Source organism: Phaseolus vulgaris, chromosome 3 (assembly GCF_051622355.1).
Source record: "Phaseolus vulgaris cultivar YP4 chromosome 3, ASM5162235v1, whole genome shotgun sequence".
NCBI classification, from domain to species: Eukaryota; Viridiplantae; Streptophyta; class Magnoliopsida; order Fabales; family Fabaceae; genus Phaseolus; species Phaseolus vulgaris.
Window position 1 is genome coordinate 10,873,622 of NC_143500.1, and position 19,544 is coordinate 10,893,165.

General features: G+C 32.2%; 1 protein-coding gene across 3 annotated transcripts; it reads left to right on the forward strand.

Annotated features, from left to right (window-relative positions):
- Positions 1-293: 293 nt before the first annotated feature.
- On the forward strand, positions 294-7,546 carry LOC137806564 (protein trichome birefringence-like 2). 3 transcript variants are annotated; one of them, XM_068606761.2, is made up of 6 exons: positions 345-1,035; positions 1,153-1,217; positions 1,569-1,761; positions 1,849-2,039; positions 2,176-2,334; positions 3,156-5,446. In XM_068606761.2, exons 1-6 carry the CDS (start codon positions 523-525, stop codon positions 3,496-3,498), a joined length of 1,464 nt encoding a protein of 487 aa, XP_068462862.1. In that variant the 5' UTR covers positions 345-522; the 3' UTR covers positions 3,499-5,446. The 3 variants fall into 3 exon arrangements, with proteins under 3 accessions (XP_068462861.1, XP_068462862.1, XP_068462863.1); XM_068606760.1 differs by having other exon boundaries at positions 294-1,217; XM_068606762.2 differs by lacking the exon at positions 3,156-5,446 and adding an exon at positions 7,483-7,546 and having other exon boundaries at positions 408-1,217.
- Positions 7,547-19,544: the final 11,998 nt, after the last annotated feature.

The following is a 19,544-nucleotide window of genomic DNA, read 5'->3' on the forward strand; positions in this document are numbered from 1 at the left end:
ATGAATGTTCTAGGTTTTACTAGTTAGTTTTGTATATTTTGAGTACTTAGAGAAATTAAATTTGCAATTGTCTTAAACGATGAGAAGTAGAAAAGTGAAGTTTGAATTTTTGATTAAATTAGGTGCAAATGATGCATTTATATGTTGATATATGATGTTCGAATATGAATGTCGAATTGATGAATTAAGTATGTATACAATTGTTTGTATAGTAAAATTTGTTGAATACTAAATAAATATCTTTAATAGATACAAGTAATTAGTGAGAAAATATTAATTGATGAATTGTTTTTGTTGGAACATGGTATTGTAGTATTACTCCTATTGCAACAGCGTTTCATTCTGTTTTTGTCTGTGTTGCTCCTCTCCTTTCCTTCAAAAGGAGACTCACACCATATCAACACAACACACCCTGCACCAACTCAACTTTGAACCTTCAAGCACATTGTTTTCTTCACTTGTCCCACACCTCCAAAATCACTCTGATATACTCAATCTTTCGCTTTTGTTCACAAGAGCAGCATGCATGTTCTTTTCCCTGTGAAGAGACTCGCCTTCTCTGATCCTCTTTTGTCACACAGAAGAAGACTTTTTCGTTGGTTCAGTTTAGGTGTTGTAGCTTCTCTTCTTTTGTTGTCTCTCTTCATTCTTGGTAACTCCCTCAGGGTTTCCAAAGTTGCAGTCTTTGTTCCACAACTAAGCACTGTTGCTGCAAATTCTTCGCTTGCTTCTCGCCCCTTCTTACCTTTCAATAATACTAGCCACTCTTCTTCCTCTGGGAGCAGCACTTCTAACACTTCAAAGTCTGACGAGTACAAGAGTTCTGTGAAGGTTATTAAGGAAGGAAGTGTGGTAGTTGTGGATGGAAATGGAGCGAATCATGTGTTGGAGGAAACAAAGAGTGTCAGGGGTTTGCAGAATTATAGTTTTTCTTCTTATTTGTTGCCAGAGAGTAACAAAGGAAAGCATGAAGGGGATTTGGTTAGGGAAAACAGTTTAAGGAATGTAACTGTCACTCATAATGAGAAAATGCAGGTTGGTTTACATGAGGAATGTGACATTTTTGATGGAAAGTGGGTAAAAGATGGTTCAAAGCCATATTATCCTTTAGGGTCTTGTCCACATATTGATAGAGATTTTAACTGTCACCAGAATGGGAGGCCTGATGGAGAGTATGTTAAATGGAGGTGGCAGCCATATGGGTGCAAAATTCCAAGGTAGAGAGATATATGATAACTGTTTGTATGTAACGACTATGAAGTGTTCATGTTAATCTAGAACAGAAAAGTAGTTTGTACTGGAATAAGGAAAAAGAGATTAATATTCAATGTTTACTGTAACGATAACGTGAAAGTAAGATTTGTGATAAACGCGATGTATGCATATAAATTTAGGACCAAGTCTTTTGCATTATCATTAATTTTATGCAAGAAGGGACATTTTGTGAATTGAATGTGGTTGGATTCTCTTTTATTCAGAGCAAAACTATGCATTTAGCCTCAGAAAAAAGTATACAATTATTGTTCTCGTATTTGATCAATGATTGATGTCATCATGTCACTCCTCAGTTTGAATGCAACTGATTTTCTGGAGAGGTTGAGAGGACAGAGGCTGGTTTTTGTGGGGGATTCACTGAACAGGAACATGTGGGAGTCACTTGTATGCATTCTCCGTGAAAGTATCAGGAACAAGAAACGGGTATTTGAAATTTCGGGGAGAAGGGAATTTAAGAAGAAAGGTGTTTATTCTTTTAGATTTGAGGCGAGTTTCCTTCACTTGTTTGATATTTGTCTAGTGTGAATCTTGTAGCGCTATGGTGTCTTACTAGAATTTTTTGCGGTATTTTAGGATTATAATTGTTCGGTGGACTTAGTTGTTTCGCCATTTATCGTTCAAGAGTCAACTTTCAAGTCCAAAAATGGATCATTTGAGACATTAAGATTGGATTTGATGGACTGGACTACGACCAGGTATGAAGATGCTAATATCATAGTCTTCAACACAGGACATTGGTGGACCCATAATAAAACATCAAAAGGGTGAGTTCAATTCCCATACACCACATTTGTAATGTGAGATTGCTTTATCAATCAAATATTGTTATGCATTTCTTGCGTCATGTGCTCCTAATTAGCACTTTTTTTTTCATTTTGCTGTCATCTGGTACTGCTACAGAGAAGATTATTATCAGGAAGGAAACCATGTACACGCAAGACTCAAGGTTCTGGATGCATACACCAGAGCCTTGACCACTTGGGCTAAATGGGTTGACCGAAAAATCAATGCCAATCAAACTCAGGTTTTCTTCCGGGGATACTCAGTCACCCACTTCTGGTATTGTTCTCTTTTACATAGCTTCCACAATTCAATTGTTTGTATAAGGACTTGCTACTGTTTCCTTACTTTTACTTGGATTCAAGAATTAATCGAAGCCTGTTTCTAACTGGAAATATGTGCTACTTAGGAAATACTTGTTTACCAAGGTCCTGTCTCATCTCATATCATCTATATTGATTATCAGATTTTTCACTTGGCCTCCACAATTATGTCTATGTAATAATGAACATGCAATAGTTCATTGTCGGAAAAATTGGATTATGCAGACATTTGGTAATTGATAGATCTGTTTGATCAGGAGATAAACAGAATGTTGTTGGTAGTTGAAAACTTGTTATCCTTAGACTCTCTAGTTGCTTTTTCTTTCCTATTAGGTAAAACCTCTTTAGGTAATGGCTACTTTATTTTTATCATTGCTGTTGGCTTAATTACCTAAGCAAGTTCCCCCTCACCCCTACTTCCTCCTTGCAGCATGGCGTGCACCTGCCTTTAGTATTGATACTCTAGTAAACTAATACAAAATACAATTAAGCAATTTTGCACCATTCTCACTGGGTTGAATTTTGTTCTTTGTTAAGCAAATTTAAATTTACCTGCTATATGGTGTAAAATTGTGGTTATGATTTAAACTAACCACTAACCCTTATCATTTTAAATAACTACTGGCAATAAGACTAGCATTTCATTTTTATTTTAACCAGAATCATATCTTGCTACAAAGACTGTTCCAAGGTCATGGTGACTTCAATGGTATATTTTAGCAATTTAGAGATTCATATGCATGTGTTATACCTTGAGTAAGTTCCAATACTCTGCAGGGGTGGCCAATGGAATTCAGGAGGACAGTGCCATAAAGAAACTGAGCCAATATTTAATGAAACTTACTTACAAAAGTATCCTTTAAAAATGAGGGCTCTAGAAAGTGTGATCCAACAAATGAAAACCCCAGTAGTATATATGAATATAAGTAGGCTTACAGATTACAGAAAAGATGGGCATCCTTCAGTATACAGAAAGGGGTATAAGAAATCAATGGATCAGAACTCTACTGCACTATTCGAAGACTGCAGCCATTGGTGCTTGCCTGGGGTACCGGATACTTGGAATGAATTGCTATATGTTTCTCTCTTAAAATATGGAACGGGAACTTGGAAAAGCTGAACAAATTTCCTCATTCATTCCACAAACCAGTTTCTTATTCTTTTTGCATAGTTATATTCAACATGTAGTTTTTTGTTGCATGCCTTTAGTGATAGTTTGATTACAATAAACAAGATAGCCAGGGAAGGAAATAGGATAGTAGATTGGCTTGCCAATTCTTCCCATGCTTCTGAGGTTCAACTCACTTTCTTTTCGGTGTTCGGTAAGTAAATGGATTTTGTATTTATGTATTTAGAATTTACAGGCACGTATCATAATACTTGGAATGATACGAAATCTTTATGTTTTATTTAGTTTTATGTGAATCTCTCTGATACACCAGTTATAGAAAATAAAGAATCAAATTTATGTCAAAGGGTGATTTTTTTTATGATGGTTTAGGATTTGAGATTCTATTTGAGACACAATGACAATTCTATTTAAAAAACAAAAAGGCTCTCCCATTGGCTAATAGGTAATGGGGTTTGAGATTCTATTTATGGGACAAAATGGCATGTCTTTGAAACAATGTATTCTTGTAACATTTAATTATATTTCATGAACTATTAACGAAGCATATTCATTTCCTTTTAGACATGACAGCGAGAGCTTAACAGCGAGAATTTTCTTATCATCTTGAATGTGAGTTTGTTTAGATAACTCTTTTTAATAGACAATTAGAGAACAAAAATACAGGAGAAAACAATAATTATTTGTATACTGTGATTTGTCTTCCATTGAACTCAGTTTTCTTGGTTAACTCTAGTCCTTTAGTTAGCATCCATAATTATCAAGTTCACTTATTACCTATACATTTCAATTGAAACATTGTTATTGAGATTACATCGGATACATATCTTAATCATGTTCCATAATTAAAATCAATTGTAGCAAAATTTAACCGTCACTTGTTGAACTAGTTCCAAGACTGATAAACGCTGTCTTGAATTATTATATGACGGGTGTCCGGTTTTTGTTGTAACCATGTTCAATGAGATTCTTCCACTTTCTAAGACAAAAAGGTGGTAGCCAAGTGTATGTTGAAGTGAAAAACAAACACTCATATAATAGTGGTTGACTTCCTATTAATTTTAGTAAATAAAATTTCCACTTGTGAATGCTGTTTTTTACAGGGAGAGGATGGGCTATTTACCCGGAATAATCATAATCACAGCAAAATCAGAAACTAGAGTGCAAAAGTGGCTTGGTCATTTTGTCTTTTAACACTTTTCTAGGAGGGTTTTGCAGCTTTTCTAACCAATCAACTTGTGCAGAACATAACCCTCCACTTTAAGGAGCTAAAACACTACTAAAATGATTTTATTGCATATAAGGCCACACAACACAGCAAGCATACACACTAAGACACATGGGAAAAGGAAGAGACACACAGCAAGGTTAGGGAAATGGAGAGGAATATGAGGTTATAATTACCTACCTACTCATCTGCAGAACCTGAAGAGAGCCGGACTGTAGTCATCTGCAAATTGAGTGTTATGGACAACACAAGTTGGTAGCTGGCTTCTCAAAGAAAGGAGATCTTTGTTTATTACATTCTACTGGTAGAAGAAGAAGAAGAAGAAGAAGTAGAAGAAGAACTACAATAGAGTCAATACATAGCCATAAGGACCCCTTAATGAGAGAAAGTCCATTGCCTTTCTGTGACTTGCCGGTTTGCCTGGCTGTAGCCAAAGCTTCTCTGACCTATGGAGAATGCTTCTCTGCTTCATGCCACTCAGTGAATCATGTTACTCCATATATACCCTTTGTGGTTAATGATTAGAGAAGCCAATGGCTAAGCATAAGCAAACTGTAAGAGGAGGAGGAGTGTGAGGGGTGAGGACCCTCTCACACAATCCTCCATTCTTCTTTAAGAGCCATGGATTGATTTTTGCCAACAAAGCTCCATGCCTATACCAGATAGATTGGTTTGAATGATTTCTCCAAAGGGCTCTATAGAAGGCTAGTGGGGAAGTTAGTTTCTGACCATTGCTTTAAATAGCTGATGATTGAAAAACTCACAAGTGGTATGATCTATTCATTATCCAAATACATTCTTACTTTTGCTTTCAAACCATTAAATTTAAAAGTTGCAATACAGTAGAGTGTCCATTAAAAATAAATAATAGGTTAAAGTATTTATTTGGTCATTGGACTATTTTAACCTTAACCCAATTACCTAACCTTTTTTTGCATTTCGATGTAATCAGGATAGAGCTAATCTAGCTAACTCTTATTTTTGAGTAAAGGTATCACTTAGTTACACTTCTTTCTTTTCTGTTGGTGTTGAACACAGTTTAGTGACCACTAAACTTTTATTTCTTCACTTTGGAAAAAAAAAGGTTTTATTACTATGTAGTTAGATATTCACATACCTAATGTATACGTATAAGTATCGAACTATATAATCTTTTACCTTTTTCTTTTTCCATAATCTTCAAATTTTCTTTTCATACTACACATTCTGCCAGGAAATTTAAGATAAACTAAAGAAGCGTGTACAACTTCCAGAAATGAGAGATGAAGTAGAAAGATTGGTGTGAGTGAAGGATATGAGTGAGAATGTAATAATAAACTTCAAACATGGGTACCTACCCTCTACTTTTTCATTGGTGCTTGACTTTTGATTATTGGACGTTATTGCATCAGTGAATCCACTAGCTGATTCTGTATCCCCACTTTGCTTTCAATGATACATACATATCATCTTAATCATCCACTAATTTCATTCTTTCTCACCAGCCTTGCCAGCAAAGCTATGCTATGTTTGTTTTCTTGTCTTTTGTACTTTGCAACGTGTCAAAATAGAATGCTTCTAATGTGAGATCTCAAAATCTACAATTCTTAACCATCAGAGTGCACCTAAACTCTTTTAACTTTGTTATGTTAATCCCTATCTTACGTTCTTTTTTGTATCTTCTGAGGCCTTTTTCAACTCTCTTTCTCAAAACAATGATTCCACTGTCACCAAACACTCAAGTCATCTTTTTTTTTTTTGTATTTTAGTGAATAAAAGTTGTAGTCAATAGCTCGAACTTACGTTGAAGACTTCTCTCTCTTTCCCTCTCTCTTCCTTAACGAATATTAGAAGGGTCCTTCTGAACTTGGTTTGACTTACTTTTCTCGACTTGTGTTTGAATAGAGCGTTTTATCATGTTGAAAACTCACACTTATCTACAAGCTACTAGCACATGTAAGGCAAAATATGCATATTGATTACTTTTTCACCACGCATCTAAGCATTTAACAACTTATTTCGTTCATTCATGCACCAAAACACTTGATGGTCATAGTTTTCTTATTGATCAATACGAAAAATATTATCTTATTTTTACTTTAATCTACATATATTTAGAATTACTTATAAAATAAAGAACCAAAATAGAAAAAAGCTTTACCAAACAAAAGGGACAATTTACTGAAATGGTAAGTGATCTCCTTATCAGATATGCACACAATAATAGCAGCTAGACTATCCACTGAAGCTTCTTTTTACCTTGCCTCTTCTTTAAGCAAACAAACAAAATGTACATCAATTTTTTTGTACACCCTTTTAGACTCTAACTTTGCAATTTACTTATTACTGTTGTAACCACACATAATGTGTGCAGTAGATGGCAACAGCTACAGTGAAGGAGATCACAGCTTGTTTTCTCAATTTTTCTTTGTGGCCTTCATTGCAGAAACAAAAACAAAAAACAAAAACAAAAACTGCCATTGATTTCACTTGGTCAGAACAATAAGATTGCTTTGTCTTGAGTTAATTATTTATATAAACTCTATTTCCTTTTTAATAATGGAAAGCACTATGGTCCACCATATTGCAAATGGACACACGACACTTAATGGAAAATCTGAGTCGGTTCCGATTTGCAATCGAGTTTTGGGTCCCCTCATAATCCAAAATTTCTATGTTTTTACTGTGTGTTCAGTTTAATTTACGTTCAAATTTGGACGATTGCTTAGGTTGTCATCATCTTATGTTGTTATTTCCAAACGTGACAGGTAGAAGGCCTAGTACAACTGACTTTTCCACAATGGTTTCAATTTGGAATCAAAACCAACGGGTCCCTTTGTGGTTCAAATTATTTTTCAGTTCAAGATCATGCTCAATTTTCTATCTAATTGCATAATATTAGAGGTTTGGTTATTTGTTCTGATTCTCATATGACCACCACCACCACCACCTACTAGATTTTGCCTATATCAACCATTGAAGGTACTACCAAGCCTTCAATATATTCTTTATACTAGCTTTCCTTCACTAGGAATGACGTCACAACAGTGCCTACCCTACACATATTGTCATAATCTTATTCCCTCCCCTTTTTGGTATCTTCCCTTTTGCTTTTATGAACATATATATTTTGTTAATGTTGCACCAGTTTGCTATTTGAATCAATGTTGATGATGCAAGAGTTATATCAGTAGAATTTTTTTAAAAGTATTCATAGGATTCACGAAGCTTAGCAGTTTTTAGCAATAATGTTTTCCTTCATAGTTAAGTAGTCCTAGAGAAACCGGAAAAGACTTGGCTTTTGACTGCACTTGGTGGACTTCAAAGAATACTTTATATTGAACTGATGAGCTGGTCTATGAACTTTATAAAAGTTCATTGAAAATTGCTACAATTTGTCTATTTCAAAATTAGAACATGCGTAAATGAAGGTATGTTAACTATATATGAGAATGAACTTCTGAATAATAATGGAACAATGAAGATAAAAAGTTTAACTTCTTTATTTTTCTTCCCATACTTAATTGTTTATTTTTATGGGTGGAATTTTTCTAAAAGAATGTTGTAGAACATAACTGATAATTTTTTCTTCTCTGTGTTGCTGGACACAACTTTATAAGAAAATCTAAAATAAAATTAGATAAATATTCAATTAGTACAGCATTTATTTACATATCTTGTTTTTATTATAATAAGAAAAGAAATATAATCTTTGTCAATAATTTTAATTTTATTAATTTTGTATGAATTCTGGTAATGATTATTGAGCTTGTGTTTTTACGTCTAATATCTTGTTTTATTTTAATAAGAAAAGAATTACAGGTTTGTACAATAATTTTAATTTTATTAGTTTTGTATGAATCTCGTTAATGATTATTATAATTGAGCATGTGTTTGGTCTTTAATAATCATTAGTAAATAATAAGTTTTTTTTACGTTTAATATGTAGGATTTTTTTTATTAAGACACTAGACGGTCTAGTACCTAATATATAGTTTAACACCATTTAGATGGTCTCGTGATAAGAGAGCACATGGTTTCTAATGATAACAAATAATATAAGATGTGTTAATATTTTTAATAAAGCTATTGTATGTGTAGTCTTAGACAAAGACACATTACACAATCTATTAAGACTAAACCTGGTATGCGGTCCTGTAGTATTAAAATTATTAGGCAGTCTCTCAAAGTTAAGCTTATTAGAAAATCTCTATTTTCAAATGAGTGAAAAACTTTATGTTTTTAACATGCTAGATAGTCTCACAGCAAATACTTGCTAGACAATGTCACAATACAAAGATGTGTTAGACGATCTCTCTAAACTGTCTTTGTATGCTCAACATGCTAGACAATTTCAAAGGATGAGATGATTTAGACAAAACAATTACCATGAACTCGTTAGACAATCACTTCGTTTTTTACATGTTAGATGATCATTTCATCTTTTATTGTTAGATAGTTTAACGTATCAAAGAGTATTTAAACCCAATCTCAATGTTCTTAAAATGCCTTTTGACATTGTTTAATTATTTTTTAACCTCATTTGATAACATTAATTTATAAAAATCAAAATTTTCATTCAAAAGAACTCATTAATTAATTATGGAAAATTTTTGTATTCTGATAGTAGAACAAAACAATTCAAAAACTATATATCTTGATTAGCTTAATGATTTTTAAATGAAATAAATATTGTATTATGATTATAAATTGTTTTATGTACCGATACACCTAAACAATAAAAAAATAAATAAATATTAAAAAAATTTCAAATTTACACTGTTAAATTAGAAGGTTTTCGAAATCTAAAGGTATGTTCAACTCAGTCTAAATTTATTTTTTGAAATTATATTTTGATGAAATAAATGTTGGTTAAATTATGATTGTTTTCAATGTTTAAAACTTGTATTGACTTTGAAAGTTTTTGAAAAATACATTACCAGTAAAATTTCTAGAATAAAAGGGTTTTATAATTTGAGATTTTGTAATTTAAAGAATATGATTAAGTGATACCCATTATTTTAAATTATGATTCTTATTGATTATGATGTTCAAACTATTTCTAAATTTTGCTTACATCACTTGAGACGCGTAAAAGAATTCAAAGTTAAAATTTCTATTTAGAGCGTCTAATGAAAAAATGAAGGAGCTACAATATGGAGATTTGTGCATATAGTGAAGAAAAAAAAATCAAGTTTCAATGATTAAAGATACACAAATATAGAAAGATTTCAAAACTTTAACAAATGATCAAGATGAGTTTGAACTTTCAGATCAGAAGTTTCCTCTTCAAGCATCTAATACGAGAAAGATGGAAAAGAAATACGAGATTTATGGATATTCAAGTGTAGAAGGTTCAAAATTCAATGTTCAATAATCTTCGAATAAAGAAAAACCTCAAAGTATAAATATGTGATATTAAATGGTTAAGACACAACAAATATCTTCAAACTAGAAGATACCTTATAGAGCGTCTAATGACAAGACAGAGAGAAACAATGAAAATTTGAACAAAAAAGTTAAGAGGGTTAAAAACATCAATGTTCATAATTGTATAAAGATAGAAACATTTTAAATTGCAACACACATTCAAGATGTGCAATAAATATTTAGTGCAAAAGTTTCCACATGGAACATCTAACGAATATATGATGAAGTGCAAAATACAAGCTTCAACAATTACATTTTGAAAGTTATATAAAGACCTAGAAGGCAAAGAAGAATTGCAAAGCACGTTATATACAAAAATATCAAGAAGAAATACATGTCCGTGTGAGTGAAAAAAGAAATGTGCTTTGTATAGATTATATCTGCTAAGAACATTTAGTGAGTTGAGTTGTGTGCTAATCTTTGTAAATTGTTCATATAGTGAAGTATACCCAATGAACTTTGATTTTTTTCTCTCTCTTTTTTAGAGTGTTTTCTCATATCCTGAGAGGTTATAGTCTTAGGAGGAGATTGTGTCTGGTTTACCTAGAGATGGTAGAATACTTGTACATGAAGAGTGGAGAATACTTGTACCTGGAAAGGTGAAGAATACTTGTACCTGAAAATGTGGAGAATACTTGTACTTGGAGAGATGTCGAAAACTTGTTCTTGGAGAGCTGTTGAAACTCGTCAGTGAAATGCTCTTAAGTGGTTTTCTTAAAAGGATTGGATGTAGCCCAAGTGTAGGGTAGACCAATATAAATTGGTTTTAACTTCAAAAAAAACTTGAAATACATAAGATTTTCAATAAACATTATATACAATATAAGGTAGACAATTTCAACAAAAAATTTATAATTTTTTTCTAATCTAACCTAAAAACATTTGACTCAAGAAAAGAAAGCTACTTTATTTATGCTAGATAAGAAAAATTGTTTATTGCTCTCTCAGTTGTTGGATGTCATCCAAGGACAATGGATATTGATCATTGAAGAGCTAAAATACTTTACTCACATTATTATGAAGTATTCATAAAGGTTAAATACAATTAATCCTATGTTGAAATGTGTTACCTCTATACAAGTGTCACTAATACCCCCCCTCAAATGATGAGTCTCATCCAATACATGATGTAATAGCCACAATCAAACAAATCTACTTTCTTATTATTACAATAAAACGACAAATAAGTCACACATATTGATTTCATACAACTTATACATAAAATAATTATTTATGTACTAAAAAACGTCTAACCTTCGGGTACATGAATTGTAGTGACTTTGTTTTGCCCCTTCCATTTAAACATTTGTGCTAGGCATAACTTTAATTAAAGTAAAGGCATATGTTAGTTGAAATATAGTTACACTTGTCTAATTTAATGAAAAATATAAAATTTACTCGTGTGAAAAGCTTTTCATTTCCTGATTGAGTTTTCTTTTAAGGGAACAAAACCACATTACTATATATGTAATCCCTAGATATAATTACAATTAATATGTCTCAGGTATATCTAAAGTATCATCATCGTGAGTTTTGTTTATACTTCTTCCCTTTAGGACAACTGACCATTTCTCATTAAATGGATTGTTGACATAAAATATTTGTCTTGCTTGATATGCCATAATAAATAGCGCCTTCTTATAACCCATCTATTATAAACTCATATCTCCTCGCATTTGTATATCCATATGCCTATTTACACTTGAACATTGATGCTCCAAATGTGACATAATCAATTTCCCAAATGTTATGTATGACTTCGAAGTAACTCATAGATGTTATATACAACGTTTTCTTCACATAGAGAGCATTCAAATTGATCCTTCACCCTATAACCACTCAAGTTACCATATGCTGAAAAACCATTTATTGTGAAAAATAACATCCACGCTTGTTTTCCACAACTTCTTCAAATCATTAATCAAGGATTTGAGATACTCATCAATGTCATTTCCTAGTTGTTTGAGTCCGAAAATCCTCATAAACAACATACTATATTTTCTCTTCATGCACTACAAGGGAGGGAGGTTGTAAATCACCAACAAAATTGGCCATGAAATGTGTTTACTACTTAAGTTTCCACAATGATTCATACCATCTGTAGCAAGCCCAAGTCTCAAGTTTCTTGACTCTAAATTGTTTGAATCATGTAGTAAAATAGTATGAAATGTGTTGGTAAATTTGAGCATTAGAAGCAGTACAACTAATCTCATAAATACTACAAAGAAGAAACCACTTACTCAAACCACACAAATTAGCACGATTAACTTTCATGTAAAAGGAGTGAACATCATCTTACTTAAAGTATGGTTGAACCTCTTCACAATTTTGAAGAACATACAAATGGACAACATCAAAGCCTTTTTGGATCAAATATTATGTCATGAATTTTCCAATTGTTCTTCTTGGATAATTTAAAATTGAAATAAGAGGAGTATTTGAAGAACCTTCACCTACTTCATGATTACTAGGATCCTGGTCCTTCTTGTTTCGACATGATCCGGATAATAAAAGGAGGCAAACGTAGATGTTTCCTCCACCAAGTAAGCCTCACAGATATAGCCCTCCACCCTAGCTTTATTTTTTGAATTTGTTTTTAAGGAATGTAAAAACCTAAAAAAGAATATAAAAATGTAACATTTAAAATATTGAAGAAATAAATAACAAATGGATATATCCAATGATATTGGACTAGACCACTAACTTTTGTCTCATAAGATAGATGAATTGGAAGATGTTCAATGGAATAAAATCAGTTTGGTGAGAATATTTTCCATTTTATAAAATAACACATGTATATTTTCTTCCATAACTCTTAGGTGTTCAATATTTAGTGTTGTGGAACATAATTTTCTAAAGAAAAGGATAAGTTCAACAAGAACTTTCCAATAATTGATTTTGGCAATGAGTCAAAGGCAATTGGAAGCAATCGTTACATGAAAACATGACAGTCGTGACTTATCATCCCATGTAACTTTCCTTAATTAAGTTCAACACATTTACCAAAATTGAAAGCATATCCATATGGGAACTTAACTTCTTTAACCCACTTACAAATTTAGACTTTTTGGGATTTGATGAATAAATATGTTGCCTTTGCTTTGATAAGTTTACCACGACTAATGTCTCTCAACTCTAGCTCTTTTTGATTAAATATTTCTATTACATCCAATTAAGCCTTGTTTGTATCCTTAGCTTTTCCTTTGATATTCATCACAGTGTCAAACACATTCATGAACACATTTCTCTCAGTGTGCATAACATCAATATTATGAGGTAAAAGTTGGGTTTTCTACTATGACAACCTCCATAATATACTTTATTTCTTCCAATTATGTTTAATACCATATTCAAGAATATTTTCTTCTTGTAGCAAACTAGTAAGTGTGCAACCTTATTCCAAATATCAAGACTAGACAAATAGGAAGGATGGGGTCAGTCTCAGCAAACTTCTTCTTAAATGCTTTTTATTCCTCCTAAATGGATGATCAAATGAAAAAAGCTAATGGTGACAATCAAAAGAGATCTTGTGGCTATGAATACAAGAGAAAGCCTTTGTTCTTTCCATACATGTATGGCAAGCAAGTCTACCAAAAGTTATGAATTGTCCACATCAAAGCAACCTTCATCATAAAACCTCAATGACACATAATAAAACAATATCCCTTCAGGAAACAAGGTGCACAAATCATCTATAAGTGGTTTTAAGAGCATATGGATCTTATGATTTGGATTTAAGGGACCTAGAATTAAGACTGTTCAAAACATAAATTCCCTTTTCATGCATATGGAAGGCAAAAGATTGTATGGAGTTAGCATTACTGGGCAACAAGAATAAATTTTTCTTTATTGACCAAAAGGATTCAACTCATTTGCACATAAACCTAATCGAACATTTCTTATGTCTTAACTAAACTTTGGATGCATTATATCAATGCTTCCAAGCTTCCCTATCAGATGGATGACACAAAATAGATAGAACCTTTTGATTCTCACTATGTCATCTCATGTGAGGTACAATGTCCATTGAAGAGTATAAACTTTAAGTCTTGGAATAATAGGAAAGTACTACATTTTTTAACAACAATCTTCTTTTTAATTCCCCTCCTAGTGACTGTCTTATATTGATCCATTCCACAAATAAAGAAATTAGTTATACTTTTATGTGAATTTTCATTGTAATACCACATGCACCCTTTTGGATAATAATCAATTTTCATACAATTCAAACCCAATTTTTCCACCGACTTCTTAGCTTGGAGAAAATTATTAATCATTCGATGATCTTTTGGCATAGTCTCCCCCATAAGTTGGACCATTCAATTAAAACATCATTCAAATATATTATAATCAGAAGCCTATAATTCTATGTGATTCTCACATCCTTCCCACAAGGGTGCTTTCATAGCAACAAATATGTCAAAGAATTTTTGAGTTTCAGGATAAAGGTTTTTCCTTCATGTACTCTGACCCAATTACACCATTTTTTTGTTTGTTGTGAGCATTTAAGGGTCTAGCATCATCCATGATTATTTGATGGAAATGACTTAATTCTTCTATTTCATAATATAAACTCTTAACATCCATTGCAGGGAATTGTTGCAATTCTTCACCGTGATTTTTCCACCAATAATAGTTAGGTATGAATCCCTCTTGATAAAGATCCCACCCAAATTGATCCGCGTAATTGAAAACTTTAAAACTACATTTAATACAATGACATCCTAACATTTCACATTGCTCTTCAAACTTTTCTTAACCAATAACATATTATAAGAATTCATACACTCATCTAAATTCATGTATTAGCATCCATTCTTTGATACATCCACTTTCGGATATTTTCATTAATGCAAACTCACTACAACAAATTTGTAAGGTTACACAACCTAAAGTCAACAATTTCAATTTGTTGCTATAAAATTTGGAAAGTTAACTCAAATAAAGGAATAATACTTACAATTGTTTTAGTGTAGTCATCCTAGCAAATGTTGATGTAAGAAGCATGTAAGGAATATTGAACTTTAGAATATAGATATGGACCATTTAAAGTTGAAAATCAAGACCAAACACTTAGTAAAATAGCAACATATTTAAGCATATCAAAAGAAACAATTAAATAAAAAGATGTCAATAAAAACAATTAAACTAAAATCCAAAGTGAAAGAGGTAGTAGTAAGTAGAGGTAAAAGGAATATGTTTGGTTTATCGTAACCAGTATAGGGTTTAGGGTCTAACCAATCTATCTCACTCTAGGTTGGATGGGACATATAGTGTTACACAAGGTAGTACTGGGAAAATGTTATCTATTTGTTTCATATTGTCTTTTTCTAATTTATTGATGCTCATGTTTATGAAAAATGGTATTCAACCTAGTCTTTATCTGCACAATTATTTTATATTTTCAAATTCATCCTTATCTATGAATGTTATAACTCTCCATTAGACACTTAAGATTTATAGAATGAAGACGTCAAATTGCAAATGAGCATGACCTAAGTCCAAATTATAAGATTTTATCAAACTCAATCTGAGATTTTTAATTGGATCACTTGTATTTGTGTACATTATAGATGTTTAACTCTATTGCTAGCTGTGAAGAAGGTTGTATTTAGCCATCTATATTTGTTAATGTTCTAATACTTTGTTTGAATTAGAGAGTGAATTTGAGCGGAAAATGTGAAAAAAAATGATGTTATTTATATTAAGGTAAATAAAATGAAAAGTGAAGATAAAATTTATAAAAGTTTGTGAGTAATGTGATGAGTGTGATTAATTTTTTTAATTAATATAAAAATAAGATTATAAATTTTCCTTTATGTTTAAAAATAATTAAAAAATAATAATTTCGTTATTTGTATAGTATAGTTGTTTGTAATTAAAACATTCTTTATAATCCTTAGTATTAATATCATTATTTCATAAATTTATTTAATCATTATTTTATTTTTAATTTATATTTACTACTATTATTTTAAAAATATTTTAATTAATATTATTATTTATAATTTTATTATTATTTTATAAATTAATTTTAAATATTATTATTTTAATATTAATAATATCTTTTATTATTATTATTATTATATAGATATATTTATATTATTATTATATTATATTATTATAATTAATTATATTATAAGATTTGTATAGATAATCAATGTATATAAATTTTATAATATAGTTAAAATAGGTTAAAAAAAATACCAATCTCATCATTTGAGTTAACCACATAAATTTTCATGCATTTCATTGTATGAGACTAAAGAAATTCCCCCAAACACTCTTCCACATATCACCACACATCCATTTATACAAATCATACTTCTTTTTTCAACCCGAATAAATAGTATTCACCCGATTCAGACACGATGTAAATGTCCCATTGAGTTAGAGGGGAGGGGGATTGGGAACCAATATCTACTAAAGATAAGGGTAATATGGTCTTTACAGGCCGTGGACAACCTTTACGTTGCATATTGATTCTGAGGTTGGATTAGTTCCTTAAGTCCAAATTCTGAAAACATGGATGAATACTAAAGATACTGTGTTTCAATCCTTACTGTATTTTCAGTCCTTACAAGTTAATAATGTGTGATATATTTAACTATCCTGGTAGATGTGCATATACACGCCATATATTTGCTCTGAATACTTTCGTAAATGGAAGGATTTTTCATGGTCTGTGTCTTGTATTTATTATTATTTTGCTTAGTTCAGATAGAGTCCACATTATTTTGCTCACTTCAGATAGGCTCCACATTAGCCGTCAGAACTTAAGAAAATACTTAATGTTGAATTTGACCAACTTCGAGTAGTAAGTGTGCTATAAAACTTTTCTGTCAAAATAGTTTTGTTGAGTGAAAATTTGTTTACGAAATCAAACTTAGGAATTTCAAGCTTCGAGGACTACCCTTCTGCAGCAACAAGAGGATGTTACTGCTACTAGATTAAGAGGAAGAATCATTTTGACTGTACAACTTATGGGTTTTTTTCTTGAAAAGTGTACTGGCATGGGCGAGACTGAAGATCCGGTCACCTGACCTAGACGAGGAAAATCGCCACAGTCGGTCTAGCCGACCGACCCATACATCCATTAACGCTCAAACTAAGGTCAGTGAAGTTAATCCGTCATTAAGGATTAGGTAATACACCCATAAGTGAGATCCATTTCACTAATCAGGCCTAATAAGGTAAGTTCATTAAAATAATATAAATAGCACAGATCCCAAGGAGAAAGATACATTATCTATTATTGTGCACCTACCTGAATACCGATCACCCGCTTTACTGACTTGAGCGTCGGAGTGTCTTCCGCAAGTACCCCATTCGACGGTGTTCACCCAAGACTGAGAGTCGAAGGAGAAGCACGAAGACAAGATAGGACCCTAGTCAAGCATCCAGCAACCTGCCGACCGAAGGAGAAAGACGAAAACTTCAATAGTTCTCTAGGTCCTATCTCCCTAGTAGGAACAAAAAGTTTTTCCAGATTAAGTTGTATTTCAGTTATTAAATGCACCAACATCAATGAATGGTTGCAGGTTCAGGATGCCTCAGATGTCAACCATGCTCTGGCACAGGTTTCAAAGATTGAAGAAATTAGCAAGGAAGAACAGGAGGTGGTAGCTTGCAGAAAAGTAGCCAAAAATTAAACGGCTTTTACCTTAGAGTATTTGCTACTCGCAGTGTTACAAACTGAATGACACTGTATTATGGTAGATATTTGATGTGTTTCATTACTGCTATTGGGTGTTATACAGAACTTAAATCAATGGTTTGGCCATCCAGGTTTTGTGTTCACACTTCTACATTACACTGTATTCGTGGTAAACCTTCTTCTATCTATGCACATGTATACAATTAATCACCTCTTAAAACTAAGATTTTAATTTGATCCTGACAGAATGCATTTGAGTTTACCTTCTTTATATGGGCATCATTAAGTTGTCTTTCTACTTGAAAAAAAACATTAACATTAGAATTTTAATAAGTCTACATTAGAAGTATTAATCCAATATATGTATTACCTTAACACCCTTCTCTTTAATTCTATGTTATTTTCTTGGCTGACAGACACAGTTAGGAATAAATTCTTGCTACCACGAACACAGGGCTAAGCTTTCCAAATTTTTTCCACTTGACCATTTACACAGGGCTAAGCTTCTGGGTCATGCACTGAATTGCAGATCAAAACTAAAACAAGGACAAGCTTCAGGGTCAGGTCAAGCTGGAATACATTTTGGAGTCACGACAGAAACATTTTTGTCAAAATGTTAACAAAAAAGACTACACACAACATAAATCCACAAAATAAGAACTCATGTTGTCCAGCAAAATTGCAATTTGATCGCAACTTCTATTGAGGAGATAATCGCCTTTCTTATTCCACTTAGGGAGAATATTGGTCCCTTGTGCTTGCTTAATGTACTCTTCAGTTCACCATTGTCATAGAGACCACCAGAGTCAAAACTCCTAATCAAGTATCATTACTGGCAAATATTACAAATAATAATCTTGAAAAAAAATCTCTTATGAGTTGCAAGAATAATACCAAAGCAAGGTAGGTTTTACCAAGACTTGTCTCAGACAAAAAGATACAGAAACTATGGTTTGAATTAGCAGTGAATATGGTTTACCAAGCAAGATTACCAAATCATCAATAGAATGCAGTCTTGGGTTTGCAAGCATCTTATATTATAAAGGATGTTAACACTCCATGCATAGACCATCTAAGTTACCAGGGAACTCCTGAAGTTATTGATGCAGTTATTTTTCTCCTTCAAGAATATAATAAAGGCTGATACATACCGATAAAAAAAATGGTGATACTTACATGTGCATTAACTCTTATTTGTTACAAAATGTAGGAATCAGGTGCAAATTGCTTGTTGTCATCTCCTATAGCTTCAACCAATGCTGGTAAGTTGGATATGGCCTGGAAATTCTTTCATGAAATGAAATCACAAGGGTTGATGCATGATGATGTGACAGATACTAGCATGATAAGGGTTCTTTGAAAGGCTGAGAGATTGGATGAAGCTGTAGAGTTGTTCGAAGAACTTGATAGAAACAAGAGTTTTCCTTGTGTCGCTTATAATACCATGATATTAAAAATAGGTAAAAGATGCCTTTTTGTTAGATTCTGACCAGAATCCAAATGCAGTGTGGTTTATACATCTCTTGGAATTTCTTCAAGTGTGGTAGGAAGGAGGATGGTCACAAAATCTATAAAGAGATGATGCTCCTTAATAATTACACTCAAAAGAAACTTACAAGTTGTTTTATGAGATGAAGGAGCAAGGACTACAAAGGGTCTCCAACCAACAGTTGTAACTTATGGTTCTGTCATTGATGGGACTTGCTAAAATTGCCAGGCTTGATGAAGCATATATTTATTTGA